The sequence below is a fragment of the Rhipicephalus microplus genome, chromosome X (genome assembly GCF_043290135.1).
Source record: "Rhipicephalus microplus isolate Deutch F79 chromosome X, USDA_Rmic, whole genome shotgun sequence".
NCBI classification, from domain to species: Eukaryota; Metazoa; Arthropoda; class Arachnida; order Ixodida; family Ixodidae; genus Rhipicephalus; species Rhipicephalus microplus.
The window spans coordinates 170,437,934-170,456,838 of NC_134710.1; the positions used below are offsets into that span (position 1 = coordinate 170,437,934).

The 18,905-nt window shown below is 40.3% G+C and overlaps 2 protein-coding genes across 7 annotated transcripts in view; one reads left to right on the forward strand and one right to left on the reverse strand.

Annotated features, from left to right (window-relative positions):
- LOC119177184 (NACHT domain- and WD repeat-containing protein 1) overlaps positions 1-7,034 on the reverse strand; it is an 89,737-nt gene extending 82,703 nt beyond the window's left edge. The window contains exon 1 of one of the 2 annotated variants that reach the window (XM_037428591.2): positions 6,550-7,034. The gene's annotated coding sequence lies outside the window, so the exon portion shown is untranslated. The remainder of the gene's footprint in view (positions 1-6,549) is intronic. The other variant, XM_037428590.2, reaches the window with a different exon arrangement.
- Positions 7,035-7,407: 373 nt separating this feature from the next.
- The window catches only part of AP-1gamma (adaptor protein complex 1, gamma subunit), a 154,125-nt gene continuing 142,627 nt past the window's right edge, over positions 7,408-18,905 (forward strand). For 2 of the 5 annotated variants that reach the window (XM_075878193.1, XM_075878195.1), the window contains exon 1: positions 7,408-7,472. In XM_075878193.1, the coding sequence (XP_075734308.1) occupies positions 7,423-7,472 (50 nt within the window). In that variant the 5' untranslated portion in view covers positions 7,408-7,422. Of the gene's footprint in view, positions 7,473-7,940; positions 8,015-8,049; positions 8,380-18,905 lie in introns of those variants that run through there. The other 3 variants (XM_037428585.2, XM_037428587.2, XM_037428588.2) reach the window with 3 other exon arrangements.

Genomic DNA, 18,905 nt, shown 5'->3' on the forward strand with positions numbered 1-18,905 from the left:
ATGAACACCACACTACATGCGATTCAGGTAAGGCCCTCAACACAACACATAACAGCATGCATATTTCAAAAATTTTGTAACATAAATAACAGCATAATTGATATAGTAGTATGATGATAACCTTTGCTACTTGATTGGTATTCAAACTAAAATTTACAATTTAAATCATTTGAATGCTTGGTTATATTAGATTATTGGATAAAAGTCGAACTGGAATCTACAGGGAGAAAGAATCATGCAGTATATGTGTTCCAAATGATTCTACTGTACAAAAACTATGATTGTTACACAGTGGCATGAGTTCCTAAATAAATGTATCAACAGCTAATTTTAATACAATACTTTTCGGTGATGCAAAAAGTATGCCCCAGCTTTAGAAAGCCAACACACTCATCTTTACAAAGCATCACATATCACAACCATTTAGTTGTTTCCCATGTGATAAGATCATATTCTGAAAATGTTAGTGGCACATTATGACAGTAGCGCTATGTGTGTATGCGTGTGTTCCTCTGTTATGTGATCCACCTCCAGTGCAAATTTACAGTACTGATTTACAAGATAAAATTATCCTTAAGCACAAAATAAATTATTATGATGAGGAAATTATACTAAATGTAGAGAGAGCCTTAGCAGGACAGCCAACTTGCAGATCCTCGTACATTGCCAACTTCCCAAATTCCTCCTTTCCCGTTCCCTACATATGTAATTGGTCTGAACAACACAGCACCACTGCTACTGCCACAATCAGCTGCTTTGTGTACCTAGTAGTAATAAATTCCAAATATATACAGTCAACATCCTATTCCATGTGCTTAGCTTTTAAAAACTTTCAAATGGCCTCAAGGTAATGTTTAAGATGTTTCAGCCCTTCTACAAAAAGTCTGTTCACTTGAAATGATGAAAATTTTTGCATAGTCAGTAGCATGGGTAATTGTTTGATTTGTCTTCTAGTTAATGAAATAATGTTATATTCGTGACCACCATTTTTTTTTCTCAAGTAACCCTGGAATGTGGCGAAACAGCTACACATCAAATAGTAACAAATTGTTCACTTCTATTTCCAACCAGACAGAGTAAACTTGAACAAAATACAATGCCAAATAATATCCGAGTTATAAGTGAATTACAAGAGCAATTTATTAGTAATTAGTTATTTGAGCTAGCAACAATCATCTGCTCAAGAGCAATCCAAGTTAAAGAATGTTACAGGTCCAATTGGTCATATTATGTATACATCTTGTATTTATTCACTATGTATTATGCATTATGCACATGTTATACATGAAGTGTTCAATTTTTTTTGTCGTTTATAGTCGTGTTTGATTCCTTTACATTTTTTTGCTCCTTAATGTTATTTTTGAGCCCCTCTTACACAATGCCCAACAGGCCTGTCAAGAATTTCAAATAAAATGAATAATAATATGAAGTGTTAGCCAAAGTCCACAAAGTAAAGTGGACTGGGAACAAATCGGAATATTACACTTCGATGAGATAGTCCTATTAAACTCCACATTTCCAAATGGCAATGCTGATTTGTACACAATTTTTCATTTGGCCTTACTGTGGGAAAGCTTTTTATTCCAGAAGGTTGTACACATTCCCACAGGAACAGGCCATTTCCAATTGGAATGTTTTATAGTTCAATTGCTTGTACATTTGCAAGTGGGATCAATTCAGTAAAACATTGATTGCTCTACCTTTGAGTTGAACTGTTTGTAAATCATTATTGATTATTAGATTTCATTGTCACAAGGTCAGTTGACACTAAGCAGTGCCCTTCCGACATCATTGTGAGCCCTGTTGGTATCAAACCCTTGAGTCATTTGAATACGGTCACAGGACGACATAGTATCATGAAAATTTGCATTTGTCCTCATTACGTGTCCAAGTGATAACGGAAGTTACATCTAGCCCTCACTATTGTCCACTACTTAGCAGGAGATAAATAGTGGACCGTAAGCAAAGGCGAGTCATGCACTGAGTGTTATTTCAACCTGCTTGAAATGCAATGTGCACATTTCTACATACTTCCCGAGCGGACAAATAGACCTCATTTAACTTCATTGTGCTGTGGGCTGCTGCAGAGGATCAGTAGGCTGAAAACACCGCAACGGCCAAAGAGCTCTTCGACATGCCCCACTCTGGGAGCCATGGCAAAATAATTTTTTTTGTTAGCTCAGAATGAATTGAGCCTTATTGTTGACAATTCTTACATAGAAGTAGAACATCAGTGACTTTGCAATAAATAGACTTTAATAAGCAGTAATTAAAATGTATGATCCACAAAGTGCAGCATTTAATTCTATTTGAATTCTGAAGTCTGCCATATGAATTCACTGGTTAGTTTTAACGACCTAACACAATTTGATGGACCACAATTAACTGGCCTTATACTGATCCTTCCCTTTTGGCTGACCGATTGGCCGCCAGTTAAACTTAATTTTGAATACATTTCAATAAAACTGTGAAGCTTGGATTCAATTGGTTATATAACGTATTGCCTAATGAACTACAAAAGTCATTATTGGTTCAATCCCAGTTGGTAGTAGGCTAAACTTTTCAGACTAAACACACTGAATATTGTTGCTGGTGCATTAAGAAAAGATGCCACTGAGCTGACAATGTCATATGCCAGCGCCTGTGTGCCTGCAGCCCTCGGGAGACCAAAATCTGCCCATGACTTGATATCATCAACTGTGTGAGTGCAATACATCATGCTGGGTGGACCCCGCATAGGTTATATTAAATGTACTAATCACCCATTCAAATGGCACACTTTTGTTTCTTTTTTCCTGATGTTCATACATGCTGCCTCTGTCTGCAAGCATTTTAAATAAAACAAACACTCACCAACTTGTCTAGTTTATTGTTTTATTCAAGTAAATGCATCAGTATGAATAATTAATTGAGTAAATATTAATCAGTTTAAAAGCTATACATGACCAAGTCCTAAAAATTATACATGTTATTATAAATACTAAAGGGCCCAGTAGGAATCGAGCGCATAAAACACATTCATGATGTGCATTTTCTAGCAGGGCTACAATATGCCATTCAACTGCGACTATCAGTTGCTTGATTGTTTTATAACTGAACGTGTAGTAGTTTGAGGTGAGAAGTGGCACTTATTTCTGCAATTTTTCAGGAGCATGAAAATGCATCATTTGGGGGAGGAAGAGAGAAGAAAAAGGCCACCTGCTCGAGAAATGAGTACCCACAATCAGTGGCGTAAATTCAGAAAAATCACAAGAGGGGACATGCATCCTGTCATGGTAGCCATTTTATTTTATAGATACAAATTTTCCTTTTGAATCATCCAGAAATTAAAGTCATACCTTGAAATAAAGTAAATAAAGTGAGCAAAGGCCTCAGCACTGGGCCAGGGGTCTAACAGTGATGAGCAGTCAATAGTAGAAACGTATGTTGAAATAAAATTTCGTAGTTTTACGGATAAATAGGAGCCAGCAGATTTCTATCAAATCTGTCATTCCACCTAACCAATCAAGCGCAAATGCTAGCACATTACGGTATAGCTTTTGTTCAACTGTCTTGTATACCTTTTAGAAATAGCCTAGTACTGTACTGAACTGTGCTGTATAGCCTAGAGTGTTCTATTCAACTGCCAAGCAATTCAAATGTGATGTTTGAAAGCTATATTTGAATATTAGAAAAGAAAGTTGGGCTAGTTCATGCATATTCACTGTGGACATAACTAATAAGTGCAAATAAAAAAGAACAAGGTACAGACAACAGACAGGGCGTGAAGAGAACATGTTTTTTTTTTTGCACTAATTACAGTGATGGAATCGACATCGTAATTTTTGAAGCAGATTCTGGAGCAGAAAAAAGTGCTTTAGAGAAACCTTGATTATTTTTGAAGCAGAAAAAATGCTAGCCTGGAGCAGCTATTGATGTTTTCGTAGCTGATTGTAAAATATTCCATTTGGGTCCTAGAGATTGATGCATTGTTTAGGCCCCTTATAAATATTATTTATTATTAAACATATTGCACATAAAATATTAACTGCATTTGCAAGAAATACAAATAAGCAGAAAAAATGGTCTCTGAACATTAAGTGTTATTTTCATGTTTTACAAAAGTAGCCAGCATTGAAAATTTCAAAAATCAAGTAAACTAAATGAAATAACATTTAAAATGTTTGTCCTTGTGACATAAACAAGGTTAAAGCTGTATAAAGTCGTAAATGTAATCAGTCACATATCAAAGCCATCACAGCAGTGGCTAGTATGCATTTCATCAAAATACTCTGTTTGTAAGACACAAATATACAAATATATCAGACATATATAGAAAATGCTAGAATGATAGCATTGTAAATATTCTAGTATACAGCTACTAAAAAAGCTGTATACTAGATAATAGTATACAGCTTGTTTTTGTTTTCATTCAGGCCAGCTGTATAGTCACATGTTTTAACTTCATTGTTTTTAGTTTCCCCAACGCCATTTATAAGCAGGTTCTGAGCAGTTTACAAAGAAATATTGCATTTTGGAGCAGTATTTCTCTTTTGAAGCAGTGGGAAGCGGCACTTCCATCACTATAATTATGTCCGCAGCCAAATTTCAAGGGTGACACACTTGCAAGGAGTATCCCCCCAAGCCCGACCAGAAAGGGGGGTCAGGACACCCTCGGCCTTCTTCATGATTTACGCCACAGCCCAAAACATGTCCCAGCATCAATTGGCAGTTTCTTCCCACCCCATCAGAAAAACCGGCCAGTCGGATTCGAACCCGGTACCTCCCACATCGGAGGCGGTACGCTCTATAAGCACATGATCACAGCTGCGCCTGCTGAACGATAGGGCCGCGCAGGACTCATCTGTGGTGATGCACATGCACACATTGCGTGGGGGCTATGCGTCGTTGCAAATAGAATAGGAGACCGCTAAAGGATGCACTTGAATGTGTGCGCCAAAGCACGCGATCCCCACATAAAAAAATAAATGGACTGCAATAAGAAAATGAAGATATTACGGTATTAAACTTCTTCTCACTATCGATCAAAAAAAAGTAAAACTTATGGGGGAAGGGGGGGGGGGCAGTTAAGCAGCGCGCGCGGTGCACGAAAGCTTTCGGGGCGATACACACTTTGGAAGAGCATTTTTTGTTCTGCGCGCTGCTCACTTATGCGAAGGTCAAACAAGCCGAATCGCATGGCTCAGGTTAAACACGCCCCACTTTTCATCTCACCCGGCAATAAGGTCGGCCGTTGAAAATAGAAACAAGACGCGTTCCGTGTTCTGCTTTTTTTATTACTCTATGCTGACTGTTTTTTTCTCGCGCTTAATTTAAAAAACCCGCATCTTTACTAATATGGTAAACTCCGATAAAGGTAGACGCGGTTGTCCCACTCCGATAAGCGAGCCGCAACGGGCCAAACCTAGACTGTGGCGTTGAACGGGCCTTGTACTGAAACTTAAATCATGCCGCCTTGTTGAACATTGTGTGTGCGCTATATATATATATATATATATATATATATATATATATATATATATATATATATATATATATATATATATATATATATATATATATATATGCACTCACAGGCGCCAGGTAAACTGCTTGCGGAGGAAGTACAGGCGCGAAAAGTAGCGGGTCAGCCGGTGTCTACTACGCGAACTCTTCGGCTTCGGAAGCAGCCGGTAACTCAATTTTCGGCAGCAGCTGGAAAAGTCGCAAGCAGGTTCGAAACCGGGTTTACCTGACCACGTATAATGTTTTATCATGACGAAATCTCTACAGCTAATGAGGGTTTTTCATTCTCGCACTTTTTTCGAAAAAAACAGCGCGCATGTCAACAGAACACACGCTAACAAAAAATGCGCATACATACATAGCATAGAAAATAGGCGTATCCTTCAGTTTTGTCAACAATGGACTCGATTGGTGGTTAAATATCACGTGGTTGTTCGCAAACCGGCATACAGCCACTTAAATGTAACCACACTGGCTGGCGGAAGGAGTATTTCGGGAATTGTCGAATATCGCAAATTACGCGCAGGGATGAAAATAAAACAACATCGTATAATGGAGATTATACAGGAAAAAATTATTCGCCGTGTCCTGGCAGACCCATGTATACCGACACAGCAAAATCAGAAAACATCAAACGTAGGTAGAATACGTTGATCGGCGACAAGCAACAGTCGCATGTTTTGTCTGCAGGAAATAAAAGCCCGCAACGCAGCACCTTCGTACGTGTTTATATACGCGAGCATTTTCGGCATAAAGACTCGCGACACGCAGTTTTCAGTGTAACTACGAAAATTTTGCAGTGCTGATTTTAGAAGAACACATAAGCAGTCATGCACGAGCGTATGTAAGCTGGAGGCATCCGGTTTCACGCGCGCCTAATGTGGCCCTTTTCCAGAGGTCACTCTCTCTTTCAAGCCACTGCTCGGAACTTAGGGAAAATCAAACAGTGAGGCTCAGGTCGTCGAGTTCTGCAAAATATTTCACAGTTCTTAAGTAAAATTAGGCGCGATTCCGCAGCATAGATCGTTCAGTCGGCGCACTCACACATTTCCAGGAATCCCGGCAAAACCAAGTCGCTGCAACTCGTGGGCACTGCTAAAATACTTCCAACAGCCACCACTTGCAGAAGTCCCGACCCTCTGATGAAACAGGGAGTCGAGATCACCGATTGCATGTCAAACGAAACGCGAAGGTCGGCAGTGAAACGGAAGGGAACGAGGAAGCTTTCGGGGCGAGAAGGTCTCGCGAACGCCAAACGCTCGCCATTTTGGCCAGGGCGACTGGATGGATACGGTCATGCGCAGTATTGATCATCCGCGGATGCTGCATGGCAGAGCAACGAATCATATGATGCGGTGTCTGCTACGCTGAACTTAGATTTGTAAGAAACACGCGGAGCTAAGGATTAGCCACACGTAAGAAATAACTTCTCGAGCGTGAGGAAAAACGATAGCAATGCAAGTGCCAGTTATTTACCAACACCGCGGCTCCGTCTTTCGCCAAAAATAAAAGATACGAACCAGCAGAGGAACAATGCAAAATGCGTTAACTTAACGCTGAAAAAAAGGACAGCTTGATGGCTAAAAGTATGACAATGAAGCATATAACGAATTTTAATATGAAAACAAAGACGATACATATGAAGTCATTATACATCAAACTGATAATTTCAAACAGTGTTTACTTGGAATATAGGAGCACGCGTCATCTATGCAATATGTGCAAGTGTGCCGTGTCCACGAGTGAGCGCTTTATTCAAGGCGCCGATTTTGTGAGTAGTTTTTATTACCACTCATGCTTCACATTTTTCTCTCATAGAGCTTCATCGTTTTGGAGCACGGTGTTTTGGACACAAGCACGCGTGGGTTATCACCGGGATCGGCACTTGTTCGGAACGAAAGATGATCAGAATGAAAAATGACAAATTCTCAAGAAATACAGCCACGGCCCCTCGACGCTAATGCCAAGTACGTGCATACATTGCAAATATTCGACTCTATCACTGCTGCTGCACGGAAGCAACGCACAATCAGACACTGAGCAGTACCGCCGTTGAATATAACTGCGCGCCAGCACTAGGATTTCGTGCTTGCTGCTGAATCGGCGAACAGTTGTGCAGCTCTTGCCGCGGCTGCTAACATCACACGCTTCAGCAGCTTGCCCTGTATAAAATGGTATTAACAACGTAAACACACTCTTTCCCATCCTTTTTCCCAACTTTTTACACAAGTACTGTGCACGGATGCATTACGTAACCCACGCGCTCCATTAACATAGTAAAATAAAATGGCGAAACATCAACCAAGAGGCGCGAGTTAAGAGTATTTTAACGTCATTTAAGGTCTCCCAAAACTTTATAAAAATTCTAGTAGCACATAGCGGGCGTTCTAAATACCCAAGCGGAAACTTTTCCAACTAATCCAGGTCTACGCGACCTCTTCCCGGTAAAAAACTTAAGGTGCTTCTCACTAGATGGCAGAATGGATCTACAAGCGGCTCTCTTTTCGAGGTAACATACATAACGTTAATATCTATTTTTCTCGCCTTGTGTAACAGTAATTTGATGCGATTCATTTCCGGACAACGTTAGCTATGTGCGGAGCTAAGTTCCGTGACATTTCACTTTGATCTTGACGCTAATTGGCGCTAAAAACGGAGTGCCGATTGCCGCTCGTACACTTGCACATTGACTGGCGCCATGTTGCTACGGCACTACTGAGCGAGCTCGTCTGCGCTGGTTCGGCTAACTGCTGTTAGGCTTACCGTGTAGTGCGCAGGCGTTTGCGGCGCCGGGGACGCCTCCGTAGAAGAGGAAAAAGATCGGATGATTGTCAGCATCAAGCCCTAATTTCTTCTCCACCGTAAGGTCTAAAGGTTGTCGGGCTTTATTTTATTTATTTTTATTTGATGCCGAGTGTCTCGAATCGAACGTGGGCGGGTGCATTTTACGGCGGAAGCGAGTTTCCCTTTTGATTTCAGAACGGGGTGTACCGTTTTGCCGGAATTTCAATCTGTGTTCAACTCGAGGAATGAGCGTTATATTTGCTGTAAGAAAACTGCGATTATTCTTACGAATCCTTTTAGTGGGCGCGACGAGGATCGCGTTGTGATGCGGATAACGTTTAGTTAGAAATGCCCCATCGGTGTTCGATTCGCTAACTTTTCAGATGATCTGCACACTGTCTTAAATCTTGTTGGTAGGTCTTTGATTTACACCTGTCGGTCGCGGCAGTCTCCTTGCACGTTGCCCGTGATATGGGATGATAGAGCGCACACCGTATCGTCATTTATCGTAAATCTGAAGCCAGTGGAGGTGTGGCATGTATACATCGTTGCCAAACTTGAAACCGAACGGACATCGCCTGCACAGATGCTCATTTTCGTGTTACTCGGCATGTAATACTGGTTTAGGTCGTAGTTCTAGTCGCATGTATGTACGTTTTTCGGCTACGCGCCAGGTCTAGCGGGAGCTCCTATAAGGTAGACTGGCTCGTACGGGATTCACTGCCTTCATTCTGTTTTGTTTAGCTTCAATTCATTCGGTTATGTGTCGGCAAAATGTTTTCTTTCATGAGCTGCTAGGAGTATTTCTGCAGATGCTCCGTTCTTCTGCTGGTTATTCTGAAATAGCAGCTGGCAGTTATTGTGCTCAGTAACCTATTTTATGTATTGTATATCAACTTTACGCAACGATGAGTAACAACTCAAGGTCAACTCACATATGTTTTTTGAAATATCTTTTTGTAGCTTATTTAGGTATGGCCACATGTAACTTGTCTGGCTACGTAGGCACGCTTACCCCTCCCCTCTCGCCTTTTTTGTTTTCTGTTTTGTGGGCTGCAAATTTCAACTCGAAAATTGAGATTTATTGCGGTTTCCGCTGTTAAAAAAATGCACTGCAGTTTAACCATTTCTAGGGCACTATCTTGTCTTTTGTCTGTCTTTTAAACAGTATGAATTGTATGGCGAACATGCAGGTATGAAAAGAAAAAGAAAAGGTTGTGTAAGCTCTTGAGTATGTATGATTAGCATCGATCGCATTAGACATAATTGTTTGAGTGGATAGCTTACAAAATGAGATGCTTTTGCCCGCTAGTATACATAGGTCTTGCTGTGAAGTGAAAACATACTGTGAGCACTATTAGTGATCTTTATAGTGCTGGCAGTATTTGGCTTGACCACTTTTTGTACACCTATAAATGCTTGTATGGATAAGTTTAAAAAATGTGATATTGTCAATATATCGGCCTTGGGATCATTTTGCATAAATTGATGCATACAACATGCCTCAGTGTAACTAAATGCTGTGCTCTTTATTTGGTAGTACACTGGTATTATTCTGCTGTGAATGGCTTCTGTCGTAGCCGAGTTATGTTTTGGGTGTGTGTAATTCAATCAAATCATCTTATTCATGTAGGAAGCGCATATTGTGCAAATGGCTCCATCTGCTAATGGAATAGACTTTCTCCACAAGGAACAGATGAACTGTTACTGGAAGTGCTTTAAATCTGCTATTGAAATTCACCCATTGTGTTCCACAGTACCAGCAGTTATAATGTGAAAGTGCAGCTGAAATGTTTTCTGAAGGATAATTCACCTTATGAGGTGTTTGCTGGAAACGGGAAGCCTGTTAAAAGTGCTTTTAGGCAGCCTGAACATGCATGGTTATCTGCATCACACATTTTCTAAGAAAGGCAGGAGTGCTCCAGTAATGAGTTAGCCTTTGTCTAATTGGACATTTGAGAACTAATTTTAAAATGATGTCCAAGAATTCACTTAGAGTATTAAAATATTCTTTGTCGCTGTTATTTGTTGAGGAAGCAGAGGCGGAGTTCAGAAATGTGAAATGTGTACATTTTCTTTCATAGTATTCACGGTGCATGTATTCGGTGTTCTACCAAATGCAAAAAACATGAATACTCGTTTTGATGTGTCGTGAATAGACACATAAGTTATGACTGCAAAGTTGGTTGGGATATTTTTTATATCCCTGAAAAGGCCCTGTGACACGAATTAAGCATGTTTTTATAGCTTTTTCTGTAATTGTGGAATGCACCGATATCATTTCACAAGTGTAAGTACCAAAATAAGGCAGTGGTAATTTTATCTTGATAGATAAAATACTAGAGCAACATGCAATAGCTATTTTTGCGATTGGAAGTACTGTTTTATCATGTGGGAGTGACAATTAGCTGGGCGTTTTGATTGGTTTGATGCAAGTTGCCTGTAATATAATTATACCCTCAGCTAGACCACACTAATGTGCACTAAGAATAATAAAAGCGCTCTTAATATTTTCTCAAATACGAAAAAATTTTCATTTTAAAATATGAGAATATAAAAATTGTGAATTGACACGAGGTGCACTGCACTACGGTCGCCACAAGGCGAGAATTCTGGTATGCCTTTGTCACGCACTTCGGGTGAGGTCCCGCCGATCCAACATCGACGTGCGGCAGACTCGCAGGCTTCCACTTTACGCTTCGGCCTGTGACGCCTGAAAGGCCTCGAAGTGGCACATCTCAAATTTATTTGCAGGTTGGTCGACCCGTGCGGGGTTGCACGTGTGGTGATGTGTGGGCCTGACCGACGCACTCATAGAGCAGACACGGACATTTGATTACACACAAACAAGCATTTAATTAAAACAAGGGCAAAGGAAGGAGTTAACAAAAAATAACAGAGGAAAACTGATACACGATGAAAATGAACGGCTATAAAACAATGCTCTAAAAGAACACTACAAGAGGTACAGACGAAAAGAAATACGCGGAATATTAATAAAAGGACGACATGATGGAAATCAAAGGAGATACAAGAAAAATTACCGGAAAAAGATTATGGTCACGCTTTTGAATTTCTACGCGCGTAGCAGCGCACACAACTACAAATATTAAAAAAGGCTGGTTATAATAAATTAACAGTTAAAAAAAAGTCACAATAAAAAGTTCCATATGGACCAGGCCAGCTCTTGGTGCACGTAAGGGAGTTGACGGGGTGTCGCTGAAGATCTCGCCGACTTGGTAGACGACGAGGGTGCCCGGAATTGCAGTCGTCTCAATACGTTGCACGGGTCACTCCATGCTTGCCGCCTACGCGAGACTCGCGACACCGACGACCGCACTTCTTGCTGGCTCTGCGTCAACTGCCTGTTCCGATGCAGTCGGAACTTTTTCAGGGGCGTACACGTGCTCCCGTCCCATCAGGGGGTAATTTTCCTTTTTTAGACCGCCCGTGCCCCCTTTCGGTACAGGTGCAGGGAAGACGAGCCGGCGCCACGCTGGGTCGTTAGTCGCCGGATGTCGTCCTCCCAACACAAAAGCGCCCTTCCTTGGAAGATGGGGCCCGCAGACGATCCGAAAATTGGAATCGTTTGTGACAGCCTCTGTAAGAGGCATGCTGTGGTTGGGACCAACCACTGACGTCAGTGGGACAGTGAAATGTGAAAAAGAACATTTGTCTTGTCGTCTGCTAGGGTTTTGAGTTTGAAGACAAAGGAATCCCATTACCGTGTGTCAGTTTGGATAATTATTTTTGTGTTCATCTCAATATTGAGTGCTACGCACTCTGTGCTGCAGAATGTAGACAAAATATTTTCAGGGTCTCTCTAAACCTGCTTGCACAATCGGGTATTATCAAGAACTAGGTGTAGGACATTCTGAGGGTATATTGTTTTTTTGGTAACTTTAGAGAATACCACTTGCAGATCGCATTATTTGGATAAAGTAAGTGAAGTGGATGCCAACTTTTGTTTAATTCACACACACACACCTGTTAGCATAGTCTTGCTTCGTAGCTCTTCAGTGTATTGATGGACTGCTCATTGATCCTGTTAGGTGTTGCATCGGGATCATACAAGGCAAAAGTGCAAGTATTTTCTGCTGGGATCATAGAGAATAGAAAAACGAAATTCTCAATAATGTCTTTTGAATTGGTAAGGACATTAATTTTGTGATAATAAAACATGGCTTTTAAAGTTTATAACTTTAAGCTAATAATTTATTCCAAAGCCATCAAATTGAGTAAATGCAAGTGATGCTGCTTTTTTGTTTTCATGGGCTTAACCACATACGTATAAGACTTCTTGTAAACATAACCTGTGTTGCAAAATAAGCAGACCCTCCATGGGGGTCTAATGGCTAAGATACTCGATTGCTAATCTGCAGGTCTTGGGATCGAATCCCAGCCATGGTGGCCTCATTTTCGATGTAGCTGAAAATGCTTGAGGCCCGTGTGCTTATATTTAGGTGCTTGTTAAAGAACCCGAGGTGGTTGAAATTCCTGGAGCCCTCCACTACGGCATCTCTGGTAATCATATGGTGGTTTTGGGACGTTAAACCCCCGACAATTAGTATTGTTAATACAATAAGCAGCCTTCATTTTTGTTGACTGATAACTAATTGTTTTGTGTAATAAAGCAGTTCAAGACCTTGTAGGCATCCTTTTAACTTTTTTTCTTTGGTCGCAGAGCTATCTTGAACAGCGCAACATTTCTTACTTAGGGTGTAATGCCCTGGCCACACTTATGGCTTGAAATGCAGGAAAAAAGAAAGTGTGATAAATGTAATTCCTCAAGAGTAATAAAAGGAGTGATTTCGTGGTCTGGCAGAAATTTTAAATTTTCTTTTCTGTTTTGATGCTAATCAATATCCTCAAGGTTTTATTTACAGCATATTACGTTTGCTTCTCGAGTCTCTTATTGCTCCAGCCTTGCTTATTATTGTGTGGAACTGCCATAATGTTTTTTATAAATGCACCAGACAAACTTCTCTTTGTTGTGTGTCCACTTGTTCTTGAAATCGGAAAAACGCAGAGTTAAATCACTAGGAAGAGTATTTCTACACACACTTACTGATATCGATACTGTGTATGTCAGGGTGTTTGAGGTGCCACATTCTGCCAGGAATGGCAAAATAGCAATATTTTTATCGTGCAATTACCACAGTGAATAACGTCTGTGTGTGCTTTTAGGTGATCATTCAATTGATTTTATTAAAAAGTCACATTGGTGACTATATAGTAAATGCATTGAGTCTTGAGGGCTTTTCAAAGGCCCCAACCCCCATAGCAAATCTGGTTAATGACTGGAAGTTGCAAGGTGCCATTTAGAAAATGTTTTGCCAGAGGAAGTATTAAAATCATTTCACAATTAGATGTGTTAAAAGAAATTAAAGTGTCGGTTACTATGCTTTCTCAAGGTGAGCTTCATAGCCACAGACTGCACTCTATTTGCTGCAGCTGGCAGCTTTAAGCAGAATGACTCCTATGCATTGTCTGAAGTGTCAAAGGGAAGAAGCGCACTGCGTTGACATGATAAGACCTTCCTCCTCTTTTCATTTTTTTTTTTTACTTGGAGCAGGTGATGGCATTGTGCACCTTGCGTTCGATGAAGTACCGAAGTTGCATGCAATAGTTAGTGGCGTTTTACAAATGGTTTGGTCAAACCCGCGTGCACTACTACACACAGTTTTAATGAGTACGGGCTGCATAGCCAAATGGGAAAGTTTTCTGTCATTCTCTCTACAAAGAGCGCACAACTGTTCTGAATTTTGAACTTTCTCGTGCCACACAGGCATTTCATAATTTTCATACACAATTGTTAATAAGTATATAAAATTTTTTAAATTGAATGAGTACTTATGTTTTTAATTCTTGAAAAATGTTTGAAATAAGTGACACTTGGTGCTCCTCGTGGCAAAAATATGAAGCAAGTAGGATATCTATTTACATGGCTTTCCATGAGTGAATGAGTCCCCAGGACCTTTACTTAATATTAAGATATAATAAATCTCTCCTGGAGTACATTTTTTAAATTGTATTAATATTTAACTTGCAGTGTGTTTGTAGCTAAATGTTTTATTGTCATGTGTAGAAAAGTAGTGCTGCCTTTGTTTGACTCCCATGTACAGGCTTCATTGTGATGGCAAAGGGCGTTACGGTTGTCGAAGGAAATGTAGAAGTTCAGTCTTTCTTGTACAGATTTTCGCTGTTACAGGAGAGCTGCAATTTTTGATTGCAGATGGCTGAGGTAAGGCAAGGACGTGTTTTTTAGTGTGACCACTCTAAAAAGTCGGTTGTTGCCATGGTGTCGGGGGAAAGCATTGTATGGTTTAACATCAGTTGGCTTAACTTGTGCATCAGCAGAATAAGAACGTTGAGGATAAGCTATGTTGTAGGCCTGTAATGAAAACCAATGATGAGTGAAGAAACCAGACTGAACGCCATTCATTGTTGCAACTTCTTCTATTGCAGTGCTTGTCTGCACCCATTTATTATATTTCATTCTTTTCTGCAGGCCAATGCAAGGCATCAGTTAGCATTATGTGGTGTCCAAATGCAGTCTAGCGACGCTTCTTTTTGGTTAAGGAGACTGATCTCGAAGGCTGTGCTCTTGGTAACTAAACTGCATGTGTCAGAAACGATTCAAGAGTATGAAATGAATCATATGGTGGTTTTGGGACGTTAAACCCTACATATCAATAAATTATGAAATGGATCGGAGAACACCGACGTAGCATTGGGTGGTGCAACCTCACCTCTTACGAAAATTTTCAATTTTGCGTGTGTATATATACGTGTACACAAACAGACACATAAATGAAGATACATAACTGTTGATTGACCCCCCCCTCTCTCTCTCTCTCTGAAAATTTGTCTATGCCTCTGTCAGTTTACTTTTTTGAGAGATAAGGTAGTGGAAATTTTTTAAAAGGCTTGTACAGGAATGCATACTGCAGTAGCTTGTTATCTTAAAGTTGCTGAAAAGGAGAAAATGCAAACAGTTTACAAAGCTGCATTCACTTCTTTGATGGCCTTTTGCGGATATCACCCTTGCACCACAAAACCCCACTAATCATCCTTGGATAGCCGCCGATAATTCTACTTCTCAATTTGTGAGGTGAGCTTATGGCATTGCTCTTCTTATAGTTGCTGTGATTGACTCTTGCTTTTTAGATCGCTTAACTAAAAAATAACTGCTTACAAATGTTTGTTTTGCTTTTGGGAGTAACTGCTGGAAGTATAGACTTTCTAGGAGAAGCTTTTCATTGTTCCATGATTGACAGTCCCTCTAAGACAAGTAATTGTATTTTTTTAGTACATTGTTATGTAACTATCCATAACATGTGATTGAAGGTGATATAATGTGTATAGTGCTAATAAATTTATTTGCAAATAATCTTTGAACCACTTCATTACGTTATTATGTCTTCTGTCACTTGTATTTGTATAGGTGGCATGGAGGAATGCGCAGGGCAAATATTAAGTTCATATGCAATGTTATAGTCTTATTACATAACCTTGTAGTGCTCCTTGGCAAAAATTTTCATTTTAGTGTCATCTGGTAAAGGTGTACTTTGGCTAATATTCGGCCTTGGTTTCTCAGGAATATTGGTTGTATTCACTCTACACTCTCTATATGCTCTTCATGCACTATCATGAACAGCATGTTAAATTATGTCCACTCGATTCTCACAAATGCATGCGAGCAGTAAACAAATCAGGTGGACATAATCATGCTGTACTTAAAGTTACATAACTGAAAATGTTTAACCAGGAAGTGTACTAGCTAATATGTTGGGGGAGGGCTACATGAAAATGTGTTGAATATGTGAAATGGTGAAAGGCAAGTGGCAGAGTGGTTGTTTGACCTCCAATCAATTTGCCTTTTTTAGTCATATTTATTTTTCAGTGTAAACAAAGTGTATGACGTGTGTGTAAGTATTTTGTTATATAATTGAAAAGTTACCGGCATTCATAGATTACTTTAATTTGGGAGATTAGCAAGTCTTCATTTTAAGTTAGTGTAGTATACTCTGTTGCTATGCTGTTAGACTGCTGGAGACTGCTGGTAAGATTTTTGCAAGCTTTTGTGGTGGCTGCAGGCCTTGAGGTGCTGGCATTACAAGTCTGTCAGATGTATGTAGTTTTATTATTATACTTTGTGTATTGAACATGGTTTATTTATTCAAGTGCACTCCCTGTTGTGCCAACTAATTCTCCGTAGGTTTAGAATTTTCAGAATGCTTTATTAGATGTATTGGAGGAATGTGAAACTATCCTCACTTAGTGGGCCGCAGTTAGGAAATCATGTACCATAGTCAGTGAGGAAGTAGGGGCTGAAGGGTTGGGGGTTGGGGGGAGAGTTAGTGTCACCTAGAACTGCCATTTGAAAGAACAAATTTCCCTTATCTCCTATACAATTAATTTCTAAAGGTGATTTGGTGTCAGGATTCTGGAAATATATTGATACTGATCTCCAGAATGACTCAAGTCTAGTTGCTGATTCTGAAATATAAAGATTTGGTTCCACAGTTATGATTCAACACATGGTGTACGTCTCGTAGGGGTGGGAGTTGAGACTACTCCCTTTTATGTAGCTTATCGGAACGAAGCATTATTGATTGCTATGGGGGAATAATCTGTGGACCATTGAGCAAGGTCGCAAACATTTCTTGTGGAGCCGTGGGCTGCCTGTTTGAGACCCCTAATATATTGGATAGATGCATAGGTAACTAAATGTGGTTGTAGCACTGCTTTTTTTTCTCCCACCACTTTCTTCAATGTGTGGCAAGTTATTTTACTTTTCAGGATGTTATCCCCAGATGTGTGCAGTTCTGTTATGTTTAGCCGAATATGTATGGCACACATTCCTTGCAAGATAGCTGTTTCCCATTGATAGAAAGTATGGATACAGGGGCGGCGCCAGGGGGGGGCAAGGGTGGGCTGGAGCCCCCCCAAAATTCTCGCCTGCCCCCCCTATGCCCACCCAAGTGCCCGGAAGCATATATTGAAAACCTAGTAGGAGCAGAGCTAGCTTGCACCCCCGGAGGAACTCACTTTTCGTGGTTGCCCCCCCAGTAAAAACATCCTGGCGCCGCCCCTGTATGGATAAATTCGTGGATGGGAAAAAATTTAGATAAAAAGCGGTAGCAACTGCTGTACTGCCTTTGTGGCACCAGCCGCTTGCCTTTGTGCAACATTATAAACAGCCAAACTCAGCCAAATCGGAGTTCTGTGCACACTGCCGTAATGGCAGCATTCCTTTAGATATTTCATGTACTTAGCATAAATGTTGCTAACCATAAAGGATTAAATAGTTTTTTTGTTTTTATGGCAGGCTGTGTCTGTACTCTATGCTTTCTATAGTAAAACTTGTGTTTTGTTTCATCTTGAAGATTTGGTCTTGCTCAGTTTTTGTGAGGGAATTCATTGCAGTGATGGAAGTGCTGCTCCAATTGCTGCTCCAAACTGCTCCAAAAGAGAAATGTTGCTCTATGCTGCTCCGAACAGTCATTTTTGTTAGTAATTGCTCCAGAGCTGCTCCGAAGTGACACTGAGAGAATGAGAGTGACAAACTTTTACTCTTTCATCAACTCGTAAGTCCTTGGGAACAATTGGTGTGCCTTCATCTCAGTGTGCTACCAGTGTGTAGCATTATCGGCTCTGGTTCCATTTGTGCGGCAGAACTGTCTTGATGACCATATAAGCCATTTGGCTTTTTTTTTTTCGCAGCAGGCCTGCCTGTCCTCCTGCGAAAAAAACAAACAAACAGCCAAATGGTGGTCATCAGGGTAGTGTGATGACATGTGACATGTGAAAATGAGCCAGATTGCTTTTATCTCATACCTATTATCTACTGCTCGTATGGGAACACTTATATGGGACTGTGGTTACTTCTAAAGTGGGGCACTTAGCTTTTCTGATTTAATTTGATTTCTGCCCCAGATATTAGTATTTCAAATTGCAGCTCATTTCCCAGCATTTTTGACAACCTGCCATTGTTTGCATCATGAAATTTACTTTGATTCTTGTCTGGTAGATATAGTTCATCATAAAAAAAAATTATGAGGTGCTTCGACATTGTCCTGAACTCCAATTAATGCATGTCAAATTTAATATCTGCTCCTAAAACAGTAGCAGCTGTTGTAAACTAGCATTTTTTCTGCTCCAAAAACTTATGGCTGCTCCAAAGTATGCTCCAAAAAGTAAAAAGCCACTTCCATCACTGCCATTACTATCACAGTGCTCGTCATGTGTAGTCATGCTTCCTTGTCCATGCCTATTTGCGCTGCTTCAATGAGCCATTGCTCTGCCTTGCTGCTGATTTTTTATTTTAGTTGTTGAGCCTTCATTATATTGTCACAATGGTATAAGCAGTCACCTGCTGGGATAGTTCGCTTGATCTGCTCTACCCCATTTTTGAGTGTGTGCTGTTTTAGATCCTTTCCAACTGTGCTGCTGCTGTAGTGCTGGATATATTGCATACCAGCTTGATATAATAGGAGTTCCACTTGGTTGCTAGACCCAGATTTTGTTCGATGTAGCATATGGCACAGCAGTCATCGTGATGTTACTGCTGTGCCATATGTTTCTCCATTATGCTGTTTTTTAATTTTTTC